The sequence below is a fragment of the Carica papaya genome, chromosome 5 (assembly GCF_054855325.1).
Source record: "Carica papaya isolate Zhongbai chromosome 5, ASM5485532v1, whole genome shotgun sequence".
NCBI classification, from domain to species: Eukaryota; Viridiplantae; Streptophyta; class Magnoliopsida; order Brassicales; family Caricaceae; genus Carica; species Carica papaya.
Genome location: NC_142313.1, coordinates 1,282,512 through 1,301,680, shown reverse-complemented (window position 1 = coordinate 1,301,680; position 19,169 = coordinate 1,282,512). Strand labels below are relative to the sequence as shown.

At 32.5% G+C, this 19,169-nt stretch overlaps 3 protein-coding genes across 5 annotated transcripts; 1 reads left to right on the top strand and 2 right to left on the bottom strand.

Moving 5' to 3' along the window:
• Positions 1-235: 235 nt before the first annotated feature.
• Positions 236-6,640, top strand: LOC110825141 (transducin family protein / WD-40 repeat family protein). Of its 2 annotated transcripts, none has more exons than XM_088219923.1 (10): positions 236-347; positions 897-1,443; positions 1,920-2,039; positions 3,147-3,224; positions 3,705-3,881; positions 4,477-4,554; positions 4,860-5,035; positions 5,172-5,330; positions 5,583-5,643; positions 6,264-6,640. In XM_088219923.1, the coding sequence occupies exons 2-10, from the start codon at positions 1,009-1,011 to the stop codon at positions 6,453-6,455; spliced, it is 1,476 nt and encodes a 491-aa protein (XP_088076049.1). In that variant the 5' UTR covers positions 236-347; positions 897-1,008; the 3' UTR covers positions 6,456-6,640. The 2 variants fall into 2 exon arrangements, with proteins under 2 accessions (XP_088076049.1, XP_088076050.1); XM_088219924.1 differs by lacking the exon at positions 236-347 and adding an exon at positions 360-459.
• A 4,582-nt stretch (positions 6,641-11,222) lies between these two features.
• LOC110817684 (uncharacterized) lies at positions 11,223-13,104 on the bottom strand. Its single transcript, XM_022046327.2, has one exon. It carries the CDS (start codon positions 12,682-12,684, stop codon positions 11,473-11,475), a length of 1,212 nt encoding a protein of 403 aa, XP_021902019.2. The 5' UTR covers positions 12,685-13,104; the 3' UTR covers positions 11,223-11,472.
• A 2,717-nt stretch (positions 13,105-15,821) lies between these two features.
• AHP5 (histidine-containing phosphotransfer factor 5) lies at positions 15,822-18,744 on the bottom strand. 2 transcript variants are annotated; one of them, XM_022046336.2, is made up of 7 exons: positions 18,504-18,744; positions 18,238-18,313; positions 17,848-17,978; positions 17,653-17,724; positions 17,332-17,403; positions 16,564-16,636; positions 15,822-16,155 (listed from the first exon to the last, which is right to left on the bottom strand). In XM_022046336.2, exons 2-7 carry the CDS (start codon positions 18,298-18,300, stop codon positions 16,105-16,107), a joined length of 462 nt encoding a protein of 153 aa, XP_021902028.1. In that variant the 5' UTR covers positions 18,301-18,313; positions 18,504-18,744; the 3' UTR covers positions 15,822-16,104. The 2 variants fall into 2 exon arrangements, with proteins under 2 accessions (XP_021902028.1, XP_021902037.1); XM_022046345.2 differs by having other exon boundaries at positions 18,238-18,318; positions 18,504-18,645.
• Positions 18,745-19,169: the final 425 nt, after the last annotated feature.

The window sequence follows — 19,169 nt, the reverse complement described above, 5'->3', positions numbered from 1 at the left end:
ATGGATAATTATAATTTATGAATTTATTATTTATTATTTATTATTTTATTTTAATAAAAATATTAGGGATAAAATTATAATAAATAAAAAATTTGAATATTAATTTAATAATTTATTTTAAAAAAAAAATATATCAGCAGTTTGGGCGAGGCCCAACTTGATTAACCTGTCGGGATGGGCCGGGCCGGGCTGAGGAAGGTGCAGTAGTCAGCACAGTGGGATATATTAAATCAGCATTTAGCTGGGTATATACATATATACCGGGGACGTGTGTGTATATATCCCAGAAAAGTGGGGGAATTATGGAAATGAATCTTCAACGCGAACCCATCTGCGGCAACAAAGAGGTGAGGCCTTCTATGGTTTCCTATCATTATCTGGACCTTAATCTGATTTCAAGATTATATTTTTTTTTCGACTTTTGCTCAGTTATCCTTCCATTCAGAACGATCTAAAATGGTAGATGGTGGATTTTATTGTGTGAAACTTCTTGGGTCTATGTGGGTTTTAGTGAAGAATTTTACTTGGCTTTACAAAATTTGGAGATTCCCAGCTCTATATGTTGTTAAAAAATTCATCTTTTGTATATATTACCGGGATAATTTATTTTTTCTTTTTTGTTATTGATTTTGGACAAATGACCTAGTTCGGTATTAATTCAGTAGAATTTAGAGAATTGGGAAGGAAGTCCTCATGCCTGCTTAGATTGGAAAACTAGGAAATGGTTTAACTGCAAGTCGGTTAGTGAAATCGTTAGTAAAGAAACTTGAAATCATGTTTATTTTCAGCTTCCAGATATGCTCAACTACTACTTGTAATCAAGTGGTTTTATTGTTCAAATGAATTTTTTTGTTCTGTGAATTTAAGAAAGATGGTTAAGATCTTCTATTCTGTAGGGTTGATTGGGAAGAACATGAACTGAAGTGGGCTGGGGCTAAGGCTCAAAGAGACTGGTAAATGAAAGCTCTTGCAGTGTACATTTAATATTCATGGTGGAATACGAGTAGGATGTTTGCAACTGCAAGTGGGTTATCTATTGCGTTTAACGAAATGGGTTATGCCATGAGTAGAATGGAGATGGAATCTGAGTTCTTTGATAGTGGAAGAGACTTCAATGATATAGGTAGCAGTCATATCTGCAACCAGCCTACCAGAAATCTAGACCATGAGATAGCCCAGCTCACAAAGATGCAATCAGAACCTCAAGAGCAGCTCAGGCGGGTTGTTCCTGGAAAAAGGGAGTTACCTGTTTCCACAGTGACAATGTTGGCAGCCAGAGAATCTAATTATTCAAGAAGAGGGAGATTCTCATCAGCTGATCGTTGTCACATGCTGAGCAGATATTTGCCAGTCAATGGTCCTTGGCTTGTGGACCAGATGACAAGCCGAGCTTATGTCTCACAGTTTTCATCTGATGGCTCTCTATTTGTTGCAGGGTTTCAGGTATCTCATCTACTGCATCAGGTCACATTAAGTTTGAGTTTGGCTTAAATTTCAGTTGTACAGAATAAGAGTTGATAATGTTGTACAAACGGGATTAAAGGTTGAAAAAAGATAGTATAGTTTAATTTCATATCTAATTCAAGTTAGTTAGTTTTGTGGCTTCTCTCTTGATAAATGGGAATACAAATCTATCATTGTGGAATTGGAGATATGAATAGAGTTGGTTTAATTATCTATCAAATATGTAAATTATAATTAAATTATATATATCAAATAATTAAGATCTGAACATTGAATATGACTAGAATAACTTCAACCAAATGCATTGTAAGGATCAATCTGAATCAAGAATTTGGTATTCTTAGATGAAATAATTGGGCTACTATGGAACAGTTGAATTCTTCTTATTTTCTTGACCAATTTATTCTTGTGTGGCTTGTAATTTTGATTTGATCTGTTCCATGTATGTGTTTCAGGGAAGCCACATTAGAATTTACAATGTGGATAGAGGCTGGAAAGTTCAGAAGAATATTCTTGCCAAAAGTTTGCGTTGGACAGTGACTGATACATCTCTTTCCCCAGACCAACGTTATCTTGTGAGTTTGCTCATTTGGTAAATGACATGTTTATCTGAGTTACTCCTATGATTTTAAACATCTGACAATTGATTGTTTTATTTCTGGGATGATTATCTGTAAACTGAATCCAACACATGCATATTTTATTGTTTTTTTCAATACAAGCATAAGCATGTTTATTGTTAATTCTTGCTTTTTTCTGGATGAATTGATTTCTAACATATAAATTCATTTTGCTTGAAATCTACCCTTTAGGAATTATATACACATCTGACATACAGTAAGTTAGGATGTAAGTGGACAAATAAGCAGAGGTGAATTATTTGAATCCCTGAATTTGTATATATATACATATATATTTTTATTGGTTAGTTTTTGACATTTGATGTTAGGGCCTTAGTTTAACCAAGCAAGACCATGCTTTCCCCTGCTGCATCATCATTTCTGCCTATTCCTTCTCTTGAACTTATTTTTGTGTGTGTGCTCAGAGTGGTCCTGCTGGAAATTAGTCGTATCAAGGCAAAATAATGTCTGCACACATTTATTTGTCTAGGCATGTCTTGGTAGCATTTTTCAGTTCACATTGAGATGATTTATATAGGAATTAGGAAAATATCATCATGCTTATCCAATGACAAAGAAATATCAGTATGCTCTGAGTCTGAATACTCATTTAGCTGGCAATGTAGGTACCTCCATGGACCTGGACTACCAGTTTCCCTTACACTGCCTGGCATTATGCTAACATGGTTGCTGGTTCAGAATATTGAAAAACAAACATGGATGGTTGAATAGGGTTGCCATCTTGAGCCAGTGACCAAGGATCGTTCCACAGTTACTTGAAACTAAAAAAATTGGGTCCCCACCTCCAGCATTATTGTGATAAACTACGTATTGCCAAAACAAGTTGTGGTTGGTTGAGTAAGGCAACTTGAAGATCTTAAAATGCCAATGTAAGATCATCAAGTGTAGAATTGATGTCATGTATTTATTAATTGACACCATATGGCATCTATTTCACATGCTAAGTTTGATGCTCTTATCGTCATGTTTGTCTTGGCAATATCTCTTACCAAACATGCATATCTCCAGTAAATCCTAATCAAATCTGTATTGATATTGTAGGTTTATGCCAGCATGTCACCTGTTGTCTATATTGTTAATGTTGGGACTTCAGAAGCCGAGTCTTTTGCAAATGTTACGGTATGAATACTGTCATTCTTAATATTTAAGAACGAGTATCTGCTTGAAGTAGCTTAAGGAAAGAAGTATGCTGTAGGAAATGAAATGTGAATGACATCCTATAGAGATTATCATTCTTTATTTGAAAAAAATTGGAGACTATCATTCTTAATGGGGTTGCTTCCTACCTTGGTATGACTGTTAAGGGATTCTAAATTACAGTATCACACTCTTGGATGATCGCATCCCAACATAGTCACACACTTTTTCATGTGGGAAAAACATGGCAACCTACAGCCATTTTGCAATATTGGTCTGTCATGATTATCTGCAGATTATATTCTATGAAATTTATCAAGATTGTGATAAATATAGTAGAACTGTTTTGCAAATTCTGTGTGAAAATCATGGTCGCCAGATTAGAGCTTTTCACCTCTTCTTTAGGGTTGTATTTAAACAAGCATTTATTTTCCTTAAAGCATGACTCTTTGAGATTTGCAGGAGATCCATGATGGATTAGACTTTTGCGCTGCTGGTGGTGGAGATTTTTCTTTTGGAATATTCTCTGTGAAATTTTCAAATGATGGAAGGGAACTCGTTGCGGGAAGTAATGATGACTCGATATACGTTTATGATCTTGAAGCAAACAAGCTTTCCCTTCGAATTTTGGCGCACACTGTAAATGACACTATTTTGTTATCATAATGTTATTCATTATTTTTATCTTTTTTTGGTTTGGTTGAATTCACTAAATTGTTTGGACAGTGGTGCAAGGTCAAAATTGAATACAATTTTTTTAAAAGAAAGTGCAAAGTCGAATTCATATATTCATATACTTTTGGATGCTAGTGCCACACCTGTGCATCCCTTTTAACAGTTTCTTTTATGCATTCCCAACGATAATGTCTGCTGTCTCTTGTTCATATGCTGAAATGAAGTAATTTGGCTTCTAAAACTTATAAGATCTCATATTGATATAGTTATGAACTGAAGTCCTTATGGTGAATACCATGTTACTACTTTTTTTTGGTGAGGAGTTAAGTACATTTGTTGAATAAAATTCAGAAGACATTCCAAGTAGTTCGTTTCCATGATATAGACATTGAACCGCAATATTGGGAATTGATATGTACTTTGGCCGGAGGCTCTGGCAGGGAGGCTCAATCCTTTAGATAGCTTATATAGTATGTACTGATGCTATGCGCACAGATTTTTGGAGTTCTGAAGTTTTTTTTTTTTTTCCTTATGTGTATGTTTGTGTTTCATGTTGCAGTCTGATGTTAATAGTGTGTGTTTTGCTGATGAAAGTGGCAATCTTATATATTCCGGAGGTGATGATAATCTTTGTAAGGTGAGTTCAATTTTTCCTTTAATTTAAAGCATGACACTACCCTGTATTTTTCCATCAAATTTTCTTTGCGTAGACATGTTTATTCCAAAATAATATATATTATGGTTTGTATTGAATATAACTGATGTTTTGACAGACATTTTACAATTTAAATTCTTGCCTAAAATTTTCTTTCTTGATTATTGGAAAGAGGACGTGTGGTTTGATGATATTTTATTTTGTCGATCTATGTTTTGAGTGTTTCAAGTTCTTTTTCCCTTGCTCCTTCTGATTAAGGAGTATTGGATAACATAAATTGTGTACAGGTGTGGGATCGGCGTTGCTTTAATGCAAAAGCAAAGCCTGCAGGAGTGCTAATGGGACACCTAGAAGGCATCACATTCCTTGATACTCGTGGTGATGGTCGTTATTTCATCTCAAATGGTAAAGATCAAACAATCAAACTGTGGGATATTCGGAGAATGTCCACTAATGCTGTCTGGTATGTTTCCTTTCTGCTTCCCTGGTTACTTTTGGAGTCTGCCTTCTGTACTACAATTCATGAAAAGTCTACCATTAAAAAAGTGTTTGTAATGAAAGGTAATCTGTCTCTTTTTTTATTCTTCAATTTTCACCAGCAACGTCGGGCTTAGGACTTACGAGTGGGATTACAGATGGATGGAGTATCCTCCCCAGGCAAGAGATCTGAAACACCCTTATGACCAATCAGTGGCTACATATAAGGGTCATTCAGTTTTGCGAACTCTTATTCGATGCTACTTCTCCCCAGCATCTAGGTGAGTGTTTATTTCAGTTTCTTTTCGTTCAACCTTTTGTCATGGTAATTCGAAGGTTCACAAGCAGCTCGTCTGATAGATGATTGCCAAGAGGCTTGAATTTGAATTAAAATTCCTCATGTGCCTGCAACCTGTGCACTTGGATTTTTAATTTTGGTTTCCCTGCATGATTTTGTTAATCCTCTTGTATTGACTCTTATCTGGATCTAATCTAAAATTTTCCCACTACTTTCATCCTGTTCTTCTTCACAGCACCGGACAAAGGTACATCTACACTGGATCTCATGATTCTTGCATATATATCTACGATGTGGTAAGCAATATCATTCCTTTCTGCTTTTTTTATATTATTTGAAATGATTGAGATGAGTGACCAATTAGCTCTAAATTTCAAACTCCAATACCATGATACCATATAAAATAATTAATGCAGATAACTAATAATTCCATAAGCTTAAGCTTTGATAGTTTCAAGTTCCAAGCTTGTGAGGCTTAAATTCACTATTTTACTCACCCATTTGACAATTATGTTTGAATCTTTGAACTTACAGAGTGTATTGGTCATATGTTATTAATATATTTGAATGCACTAGATCTCATCAGAATTCTGTAGTTAAACGTATTTGAACGAGAGTAGTAATGGAATGGGTGATTTTGTGAGAAGTTTGTGTTGCATATTATTATTTTTTTTAAAAAAAAAAAGAATTGATCATCCAAATCAATTATTTTATATCAATAAGTTTGGAGGGAAAGTTGTTCTAATGGGAAGTCATATAATATTTTTGGGCGAGAGAAAATTAAGATGAAAATACACAAAGATCTCTTGTCTTCCTCACCAACCGCAATGTAAAGCAAATCTGTTTGCTCGTACAAGCTTAACGAATTTCTTACTCTCTATAAGGAGGCCTTAGTTTCTATAGTAAATCTCCGCAGGTAACCGGGGCCCAAGTTGCGGTGCTGCAGCACCATAGCTCGGCTGTAAGAGACTGCAGTTGGCACCCACATTATCCGATGCTCGTGAGTTCTTCTTGGGATGGAGATATTGTCAAATGGGAATTTCCTGGAAATGGACGGGCAGTTGCTCCGATGAACAGGAAGAGAGCAAGAAGAAGACATTTCATGTGATCTGTAAACCTTTTGTTGTATGCATATATATATATATGAAGAAATAAGGTCTGGAAACAAGGTTATAGCCATACAATAATGTCATGATCTTCACTTAAGTTTATTAGTTGTATATAAATAAATTTTACTGTGAGATGTATCATCTTTTATTGTTTGGAAAAGTAAGAAAACCCCATTGCCATAAAGATGCAAAATGACTCTTTCCTTTTGAGTTTTGAGTCTACTTCGTTCACTTCTTAGATTGTATTTTCTCGTATACTGTATTTTCTTACAAAAAAATGATTGTGGAAGTGAATTTTTTCATATATATGTATATATATATATAATTAACCCTATTCAAGGAAATGGGTAAGTTTTTTGGGTGGACCCCAACTCCTGAGATGATTAGGGCATTAATTTAACAGTGCAGAGAAATTGATTTCAGACCCACAGGTTACAGTAATGTTTCAATTGATAATCAAGGGGGGAGGGACAAAAGCTTTATGAAAAAAGGGCTAGCAATTAAGTAAATGAAACTGAAAGCATACCCTAACATGCCCCAAATCTATGCAAATATTCAATTCATTGTGAAATGATGACTCAAAATCTTCATCATTGCCCTCCTATTATATACATACACACACACACACACATATATATACATATATATATATATACATATATAAAGCTAGCTAGACATTAGTGTTATTATGTTAGAGAAACATCAACATAGTATTTTTATTTATTTATATAAAAAAAAATATATAAATTTTTAACTATATATATATATATATGTATTGCATATAATAATATTTAGTTAGAAGATGGTTAATTAATAATTAATTATTAACTTGTAGTTCACAAAAATAGGATATATCTTGTTTTTGGCATTGTTTTCTTCAAAGGTTTATATTGGGGGAAAAAAATATATATTTTATTAAGAGAAAAATATATTTTTATTATACGTAAAGGATTATATCAACTTTATTTTATTTTATTATTTTTATTTCATGCATGATATTGTGATGTTGACTTCTACAATTTGCATGTAGAATCTATGCATATATATACATATATATATATGAGTTGGGTCCAAATTTTAATTTATTGTGATTAAAAAATTTACTTATTTTTTACTTAATTGTAAATATATTAGTAAATTAAATTATTATTTTTATTAAATCAAATATTATAAATCAATAAAAATCACTTAATTCTTAGTTTTTTTTTAGCTCTAAAGTTTTTTTTTTTAAAAAAAAAAAAATTGGGTTGGAACTTATTTATTTATTTATTTATTTTAATAAGTGGGTAGAGGCCCTTTACCATAATTATTAATTAGAAAGTTAATTAACATTAATCATGGGGGGCCCCTACTTTCTTTTTTTTTAAAAAAACTTTGGAAATCATGTGGGCCCCTACTTAAACCCACTTTAAGAAATTGATTTCCCCTAAAGGCCACCGATTTATAACATAATCAAAACATTATATGCTTAGGCACGCCCAAATGATTTTAATTATATCCAACTTATAATATACATTTTTTATTATATAATTTCATTAATAAATTAAATTAAATAACTATGTTATTAATTGTGATACTATTTTTGGTATTATTTTTAAAATAATTAAAACATTATTACCCGTATATATAATAAATTACATAATAAAATATTTTTTTTTTGTTTTAACTCAATTTTTTTTTTAATTTTAATTTCGAGAGTTATACGAGAAATTGGACCGACTTTGTGTGATTATTTTTTAAAATGTGACTATAATTAGAGATTTTATGGTTTATAATGCAAAAAATGTTTAAAAAAATTATAGAGAACATAAATCAATTTAAATATGGGATGGGTGGGTGGAAATATCATTACCACCATCCATACATACATACATACATACATACATACATGCTCACACATATGAGAAATCATAGATATATATATATACATATGTGTGTGTATTGATAAACTAATCAAATTGGTGAAACATGTCATCACCAAAACATATGGAATGGAACGTAAATTTATTGAAAAAGTATTAATAAATTATGATTAATTTATATACGCATCAAAATAATTAAAACATATAAATTAAATTAAAATATAAAAATAATTATTTTATAAAATCTAAATGATGATAAGGGTTTTGTGGTATTAATTATTTTAGTAATGGGTTTCTTGCCAACCAAGCAGCAATTATTCCCATGGTACTATATATATACATATATATATATATAGACATATATGTAATAATTTATATATATAAATTAATAAAAAATTATAACATAAACACGAGAATAACCCCATATTATTTAATTAAGAAAAATATAAAATAAATTACGTAATTATTTTTATATAATATATATATATATATATATAGTAATTGACGAGTGACAAGCGAAACTCTCCAACTAAATAAAGACACCAAATTGAGTCACAGACATTGACCCTTCACCGCTAAATTTTAATGTGTTTGGTTATACTCCCACGTGCCATAATCATTTAATTAATTGTTTTATTAATCTTAATTAATTTAAAATTATGTTTGAAAAAACACATAAATTTATACATCTATTATAAGTGATTTTATTTTACTTTAATAATTTAAATTTTGGGTTTTTTTTTATAATTTATTACTTGAGTATTTATTGAAAATTAAATTAAAATTATGAATATTCATTCAATTATTTCAATTCTAAATACCATCATGTATTGATACGTGTATAAATAATTTCATAATTATTATTATTTTTATAATACATAATTTGTAGTGTACTTTGATTATCTATACGTACATCACTCACTAATTATTCTCTCACAATGCATACTTCTATAATTTGTTACATATAACATTGTTTATAAATTTTATTTATTTATTTCCTTCGTTTAAATGGAATATATATATATATATATGTATATCCTAGTTTTCCCATGTATATATATCTATGTATATATATAAACATATACACGTATCTATAGTTCAATGAGTCTAAGTGTGGTTTATATGATGAGATTTCAATTCACAAGGCTCGTGAAAAATGAAAAGCTGCAAAAACAATTATCATGATTTTAATTCCCCTCCACTAAAAAGATTTTGAATTTGCCAAAAATATTTTCTATTCAATTTTTTTTTCCCAATAATATTAATTATTAATTTCAAATTATCTCAATTTATAAATTTTATTCTTAATTTATTTTGCTACTATAAATCACAATTTATTAATATTGAGAATATAAATTTTACGATAAAATAATATCGTGAAAATAAAAATATAATTTAATAATTAAATCATTAATAAAATTTGTTTCAATCTCATTCTCGTATTATCGAATTTGAATTTTACATATAAATCGATATTTTATTCGATGAATATCTTTTTAAGATAACTACTGATCAAATTTTGTATATAATAATTTTATAAAAAATTATCAAGTTAATTTTTAAAATTTAATGTTTATGATTTATAAATTTTTTTTTATTATAAATTGGTTCATGAAATTTTTTATTTGTTTTAAACATTTAAATTTCTTTTTCTAATTAAAAAACAAATAAAAAATATATATTAATCAAATTACAATATCTAAATATTGATAATTAAATTATAATAAGTGTTGAATTTTACGAACTGATACAATAATGTACCTTAATAGGTACAATTTCTATGAATTCACAAAGGGTATTTCTCAAAATTGAGGAATTTTATTTTAATTTTTATACTTTAGTGATTTAAAATTTTATTCTAAAAATACTATCAATAAAAACAAACATAAACGACCAAAATATAAAATAGAAAACTTAACCAAACCCTTTTAAATCATTTCATTGTAAAAACTTTAGCTTAAAAAAGACATTTTTTTTTGTTTATTTATAAATAAAATTATGTTATATGTAATTATTACAATAACTTTAATTGATAAAATTAATAATAAACTTGCACAATAATTATGAAAAATCAACTAACTTTTTTTTGTATAGATTTATTATCTTCATCAAATGTATATACAATTAACTTTGGACATTAAAATAAAAAGAATGATTTTAGTTAATTATAGCTTATAGAATTTATCAAATGGATTGGGGAAACTTTATATTATGTTTGTGAACATGATAAAGATATTACATAATAACATCAAAATAATCGTATTTAGATAATGATCACATGAAAATAATAGTTTGATTGTTTTTTTTTTTAAAAAAAAAATTTCATTAAAACTCAATGATCAAATAAAACAGTAATGTTGGGTTGGAAATTCTCTCAAACGTGAAAAATTAGAAATTTACGAGAAATTCTTGCAACACAATGAACTATCTCATTACGATTATGTTTTATTCAGTTCACGATTTATATCTGAACAGTTATTCAACAGTACTTTACAGTTCTCGATGATAAAACTAAATTTCAAACAGTTTATCTCATTCGAACTAAGTGCCTCGTATATCAGCAGAATGTCCATCTCCACAATTTTCAGTCCAAATATACGATAGGTCACTTAATTCAACGTGTTGCGACAACCCAATAATTCAACCAAGCGTGGAGATTTGTGGCTTGGGATTCTTCACGACATAACAAACATTACCCGATCTAACATAAATTAATTTTGATTAATTATTGCTTGCCAATTAATATAAATTAATTTTGAGACTTAATTGTTGTGAACCATTTTATCAATAACACTAAAAAATTTGATTAATATAATTAATTATTTTCCAAAATATAGCCATTTAAGAAATTAAAAAATAAAGACATATATGGAAATGTTATATAAACTTCATAAGGCTAAGGAATTACATACATAAAAATATCCATGACCTTTTATTTCTCATTTACGCAAAATTACAACGTAAAAATAAATTAATGAATCCAAAACATAAGTGGGTAATTAAAAAAAAAAAATCCATAATTGCTAAAGGGGGAAATTAAAAAAAAAAAAAAAAACTAAAAATCTATTACAATATATATATATATATATATATATATTATAATTGTATATTTATCTTCCAAATATGCCCCTAGAAATATCTTGAATTTCCGATTTTACCCCTTCCACTCAACGCACTGCGCCGTCGGCCTTGTCTTCTCATTGCCCGCTTTCAAAGGGCACGGTGTCTGTACGGGCGGCACCATGCAGTTATACTGCAGGCAAAGGGAGCTGCTCACCGGAATATCCGCCGTCGGATTAATCTCGATCCCTGTCAGATAGTTATGCTGCAAGTACAGTATCTGTATACTCGCTGCCAACAACTTGTCAACAAAGCTCGCCGGAACCTGACCCGTGAACCGGTTGTTATTCAGGTAGAGATTCTGAACCGTCGAGAACCTCGGCGAGATTTCACCGTACAACCGGTTGTGGCTGATATCAACGGTCGATATTGTCACTTGGTCAATCGGTTCAACTGGACCCGAAAAGAGGTTTCTCTCCAGCTGAAGGTTGGTGATCGGAAACGTGAAGATCCGACCGGGGATTGGGCCGGTGAACTGGTTTAAACTCAAGTCGAGGAAGTTCAGGTGGTCGAGTCGGCTTAGGAGCCGGTCCACGGGGCCGCTGAGCCGGTTCCAGGACAGAGATAGGTACTGGATAGACGAGGGAAGGGAAAAGGGAGAGAGTGAACCGGAGAGGTTGTTGCGTTTGAGGTCGAGACGGGTCAGTGACTGAGAGATAAACCGAGGAACCGAACCAGTGAAATGATTGTGGCAGAGAATAACGTTGGATAGCTCCGGTAAGGATCCGATTGATGGAGGAATCCATCCGCTGAGCTGATTGTAGCTGAGGTCGAGTGTCCTGAGACTGCGGAGCTGGTCCAGACCCGCCGGAATCTGACCGGTGAGGTAATTCCGGCTTATAGCCAGAAACCGGAGATTCTTCAATTCTGATAGCGATTGCGGCAGATACCCGAAGACCCGGCCAGGGACTATTGAAAACTCTGCTAATGCGGATAATTTCCCGATCGCAGGATCCAGCCGACCTATCAACCCGGCGGAGCCAGCTCTTGGATCACCCAGATTGAGCGCGAGCACCCTATCGCCGTTGCAGTAGACTCCGGCGAAGTTGCATGGATCCGACGTGAAGTCCCAGGAAGCAAAGAAATTGGAGCCCGGCAAGTCATTTAACGACTTCCGGATCGATTGCAGAGCCAAGAAATCAACCGGGTCGAGAATCGCAAGTACAAGGAATTTACATTGAAGAAGATAGACTGTAACTAAAATGTACGGAAGCATCATCGTCCTTCTCTTCAAGTTCCCCATCATCGAAGAAATGGAAGGTATAGTGATGATAAAAAGAGGAATCAACAGAGTATATATAGGAAAAGAGTGAGTGAGCTTTATGGGTGATGGGTTTTCTTCCCGTGAGAAAAAGCGAGGAGGAGAAATAGAAGGTTGATAATTTCTCGTGGGAACTGGCGTGAAAGCTTTAATGGCGGAACTCTCAGCATCAAATAAAAAAAAAAAAAAAGAGAAAAGAAAAAAGATTTGGAACGAGAAAGAGAAAGAGATGGCTTGATAAAGAAGCAACAAGACTTTCTCCGGATCTTCTTCTTCTTCTTACTCTTCTTCTTCTTATTCTTAATCTTCTTCTTCTTTCTCAGCAAGTTTACTTTTTCATAATGTTGGCTTCTCAGAGAAGATGCAATGACTACTCTGTTCTGTGAAAGAGTAGAAGAACCAGTTGAGTTTTGTGACATTAATATTTTATTAAATAAAATAAATCTGATTTTTGTTTCTTTATTGGGAACAGGTACGGGGTTAAACGGTTGTCCGAGCCTACGTGGAAGTGTCGAGCCTCAGGTTCGAACGACAGGTCAGTAGCTTCGGGCGCGTGACCTGTGCGGTGACAACCCACAACAAGAGGCACGTTAGTGGCGAACACCGCACAGTGAAAACAAAAAGACTTATTTTAGCGTGACAGGTGGTAGCACGTTGTAAATGTCACCGAGCAGGAGATGTTGACACGTAAGCAATTAGGTGGGTGCCAGCTGTATGTCCCATGAAAAAACTGTTTTCTGTTTGTCATTTTGTAATACGTAAACCCACACAACTTGACATTAACCGCACACAAAAAGTGCACTATTTTTTTTTTAAAAAAATATAATAATAAAATTAAAATTAAAAATAAAATCAAAGATTTATGAATTTAATTTTATAATTATTTTATCTAAAATATTTAGAACAAATTATAAAAATTTGATGGCAAGAATTAAAATTGTGATTTAATATGTAAAATGCAATCATATCAAAATTGTGTTACACATTCATATAATTTTATAAGTAATTATTAAAAAATATTTATCTTATTATCACCATCACATGCTGTTTCTTTCTTCTTTAAAAAATAGAATAGTGATTAGGAATTAATTGATTACCATCTTAATATAAATGCAAAATCAATCATTCAAACAAAAAACATGAGGAAGTTTCTGACTGTAATTTTCTCAGGAACCAAACAGCCTCGGTACCACAAGGATACAGTGTGCTTTGAAATGTGTGTTCGTAAATTGCAGCAAACCAAACCCAACAACCACAATACATGTTATCACATGAACATCTGCTAAAATGGATTTCTTGATGGAACCCCTTTGCTATATATATATATATATATCACATTCATATATTTATGTAAATATAGCTGTCCAGTCTTTTTCACCCAGCTATACATTTTTTATATGTAAAGATCGTATGTAATCTATGTAACTCAAGAGTTATTAAATTAAAGAAAGTTTGTGCAAAAATCACACACGATCTTGGAAAATTACAGGTAATTTTCTGACAAGAATTTCAAGTGAGTTAATTACAAGATATGGTTTAAAATTTTATTTTTTTTCTTTTTCCAGCCAAACAATCCTTAATTACACGAACTTAGAAAATCATTTTGTGGATCATGATGAAAACCCAAAAAAAAAAAAAAAAAAAAAAAAGGAAAAGAAGAATTTGTTATAAAGAGAGAGGATCAGAGAATGTAGAGGTAGAGGAATAAATGTTTTTGGATATGGAGAAGATTAGTTCAGTGAAGGAGGCCATGACCTGTTTTCTCCGTCTGTGTGTTAATATGGAATATGTATAGATATAATATCCAAACTCTTTACTGCTATGCCAAGGCAAGTCAACTCTATATTACCCAGAAAAAAGTTTCCTTCTGTCTCAACTCGAGGATATGTTTGGCTTTACACCTTAATGGCAACTACATTTTTCCGCTATCTTATATACGATTCTAAACTCGATCCTGACAACAACGTGTGACACCCTTTGTAAAAATGAAAGGTATTATAACGCTAAATTCGTAAAGTCTTCAATCTACTAAACTTCTAACAGCTTCTGATTTCACTCGGTTTGGTTTGAACGATATCCGGGTGCTATTCAAGCCTTCGGTACCCTACCTTCGATCCTAGTTTATTATGAAACTTGGTTACGACATTACAGGGTTACCGAAAAAGGATATTTTTCACTCTAACTAAATCAAATCTAAATCATATCCTTCTAATAATCATAAAAAAACCTATATGTTGCTTGAAGGAAATGCAACATGAAAACAGAAGTCCAAATCATTGGAAAGGGAATAATTGGAGCAGGCACCAGTCTCAAGCTAATATCAATTATCTGGATAGCCAGGCAATAAAAAAACAAACTAAAGTTTTCTGTAACCTTAAGTTTCCAATCTGACAACAATTCAACATTCTGTATACTGTTTGGGGCACTAGAAAACAATTTAATTCATGCCTAGACAATTCCAAACACCGGACCACACTATACAAACTCCAGCCACTCGTCCCTCATGGCTCTCGGAAACTACTGATCCATACTCTAGTAACCCAGTCTGTAAGGAAACCACTTGAGGGTAAAAAAAAAGAAAATACTGTATAGGGGCAAAAGGGTATTTTTCCAGGGTAACAACCGCAATAGGGTTAGGGTTTTAACAGAAAAAGTTGAGTGATCGGGACCCTTAACCTATCTAGTTATCGGTCGGGCTGTTGCAACCTCCAGGCACGGAGGTCATATACTTCCACTTCCCCTCTTATGTAGCCTATAAATGGCAAGAGTTCTATGAATAAAAGCATCAGATAATATATTACCTAAAAACACCAATCTCTCTCTCTTTCTCTGTTATCTTCTCTCTCTTTGCTGATCAGGGTTACGAATGAAGTTCGTGACACAACCTTAATAGGAAACTGTATTATCATATTCTATTCATGCAAAGCTTAAAAGTTTCCAATTTCACATGGATCTCATTATAACACAAAAAACAGATAGAGGATGCAAATGCACCTGCAAGAGAATCATGCAAGTCTCCTATGGTAGATAATCACAAAGCCAAGATATATCAGAAAACTTTGATAAACTTAAATAACCAGATACTCACAAATCAGAAGTTACTCAAAACAAACAACTAAAGATTTATAGGAGAATGGAGCATTCAGATTGGATTACTTAAGAAAATTTGACGACTCAAACTTAAAAGAAAATTATAACACGTTCAGCAAACTGCAGCGCGAGAGTTAGAAATGATTATTCACATAATCACTCTCCCTTTTCACAGGCTTTATACATAAATCTAGGAAAAACTGCTAGTATTTCCAAGCGGCCTGGACAGAAATTACAAAACTAAGAAAAAGGGTATCTGTAACATCAACTGTTCCTTGTTTGCTAACATAAAAGCAACAACGATACTAATACCATCTACTCCACCAAAGGAATCGATCCCCCTGCTGCAATGATCTGTTGTTCCAGCTGTAAAGACCAAACAAGAAGAAATAAAATCAGAAGCCTTTTTAGAGGCAGCAAACTGATAGATTAATCTTGACTAATTTTATTAAAAAAAATAGAGATTGACCATGGTGGTTCACAAAAATCTGGTTCATTAAAAAAGGAGGATAAGTGACCAATGAAAGAAAGAAAAGGAGGTAAATGGAAAGGGAACTTTGAACACTTTATTCCGAAAGCATAATAAACAGGAAGCAAGTAAAATGCGGCTAAGACATAAAAGCTTAAAGACCGACATTGTAGTGTAGGTGACATAAACTTTTTCTTTCCCCTAATTAAAAACACGTGGTGGACAATGAAGATCTTAACCAAAGATGAAAGCAAGAATCTGGGAAAGGCATCAACTTCTTTCCCCTACAGTTCTACTCCACTTACCCTGAATAAAGCTTGAAGCTTGCTCTTCAGTACAGCGTACTCATGCTTGACTTGTTGCAGGCATCTCAAACACCTGGACCAAAAATTAAACAGTTCGTGAGAGAAACCGTTACTGTCACTGCTAGCAATCACTGTGGTTAGGTTAAAAATCGGAATTTCTATTATAAAAGGAGTCTCTATAGTTCACGTCAGCAAAGGTACATATGTAACACATTGTCTCTTTATTAAACACATAAAAAGATGAGAATTGAGAAAAGCAATGGAGACTCGGAGAAAAGATGACCCTTAATAGTTGCCTTAACTCCGATATTTATTGGAAAATTTTCTCATTTTATCCAACTAAAGGTCAACGACCAATTTAACCAATAGGCGCGTGACACGCAGAGACATAAAACAACGCAAAATCAGGATCTTTTAGATCCTGATTAAATAAAGCCAATCGATCATCTTAACAGATTGAAACGTCTTCTTTCGTACAAGATCGAACTTTCCATCTTCAACAATTATATAGTAATTTATAAACAAATAAATTTTCACATGCATGCAATATAAGAATTAGAACAATTGAGACGAACAGTCACATCTTCTCTTTCGCCCCTGCTCAACAGTTTTCTGATAAGTCGTGGTAGCCATGGAGGCTTTTCAGAATTCAGAAGCGTTAGTCATCAAGTTTTTACTAACAACCAAAGAGAAATCTTACATGACATGATAAGACAAAATAAATGAGAAAAGAGGAAGAAACATGTCATTGATTTGAATTTGACTCACCCTTCGCGGTTCTGGGCCTCGCAACAAGCCCTGAAGTCGACGCAGATATTCTTAATCCTCACAGCACCAACACTGTTAACCATAGAGCAATTTTCCATGCAAACAATCAAAGTACAATTGACCAAATAAACAAATTGCAAAATAAAAAAGGCATCAAATTAGGGTTTTCTAACTACTTTTGCTGTAAAACTATAGCAACATTCATATATTGGAATCTAGTCTTCTTCATTCATAGTTGTTCCACTAACACCATTCATTTCGAAAATCTCCATCGTAAAAACTAATCCCACTAGTTAATCACTTGAAAAATGCAATAAGTACCTGGAACTACTACCCTTCAGTTGATGAACATTGGAGTCTATTTCTTTGAAATCCACGGCATGTGGCTTTTCCCTGAAAAAAAAAAAAAAAAAAAAAAATCCTATTATCCACTTCAAGAAAGTATATAGTACATATATATAAATTACACACATACACGCAAAGGAATTAACTATAACTTTGAACGTAAGTGCTTACAGAGCTCTGGCCATGCTTTTGATAAGCTTCTCAGAGTCATCAAAGAAGAGAGAGATGACCTCAATCACAAAATCAGGGCTATTTTCATCTTGCAGTTTCTGAAGCTGGGTAAACTGATCATCTACCAATCCCTACTCAAAATAAAACAACCAATCAACTCATAAATCCGGAATAGACCCACAAATTAATAGCACAAACAAAAAAAAAAAAACCTAAGACAGGATATCATTATCTTCTCCATTTGATTCTCATAAAAAATATTACTTTCCCGGGAAAATTCTTACCCACCAACAAAAAAAGAAAAACCCATCTACGGATTACGCAAATCAAACTCTTATTTGCAAAATCCAAACCAGAAGATTACGAATACAAAGAAAACCAGATACAGACCTCACGATAGAGAGAAGTAACATAATCAACGAACTGTCTCCGCAATTGACTGACAACGTCCATGATCAACTCAGGCCTGCACTACCAAGCAAAATGACTCGAAAATGATATACGAAAGTGACAGATCTCTGACTCTCCACAGACCCAATTATATTCAACTTAAATACTTGAAAATTAAAAAAAAAAAAAAGATTTTTCAAAAATGGGTAGCGAAAGCTATTGGGTAAAAAAATCAATGAAATTAAGGAAAAGGATAATGAACTTACTAAAAGTGCGGCAAAAGGGGATTGTAAAGGAAAAATCACCAAATCCCAGATTCACTGTTTTTGAGTTGGATAAACATGAAATTAAAAGGTTGGTCCTTTTATAGAGTTGGCTTAGCTGTGCTCCTCGCCTTCCTTCTCAGCTCGCTGCGCTTCTTGTTCCGCTCAGTCCTTCACATGCTTATCGTGATTATTATTCCTTGGGTAAGACAAAGATTAATGATGCTAATTTGGCTTTTTCTATGCTTTTACGAAACGTCTTTACGTGATTTGATGCCGGTTTTAAGTTTTTGACTGGATATTTGACTCTCTGCACGTGTAACCTCAATGTCCGAATCATGATTTTACACCATACCCGACCCGAATACCCGAGTATCTAATAATTTGTTCATATATTATAAGAAATTAATTAATTAATAGCTGAAATCTTTTATTTATTCTTTTGGCACATCCCAACATATACTAATTTTGTTCTACACAATATTTAAAATTTAAACATTCATCGTAAATTAAGTACGAATAATAATAAAATTAAAGTTTATCAGCGATGTATAATGTATTTTTAAATATTATTCTACATAATAGTTAAATTTTAAATATTCATATTAAATTAGTACGAATAACAACGGAATTAAAATTTACCAGTGATGTACAATGTATCTTTAAATA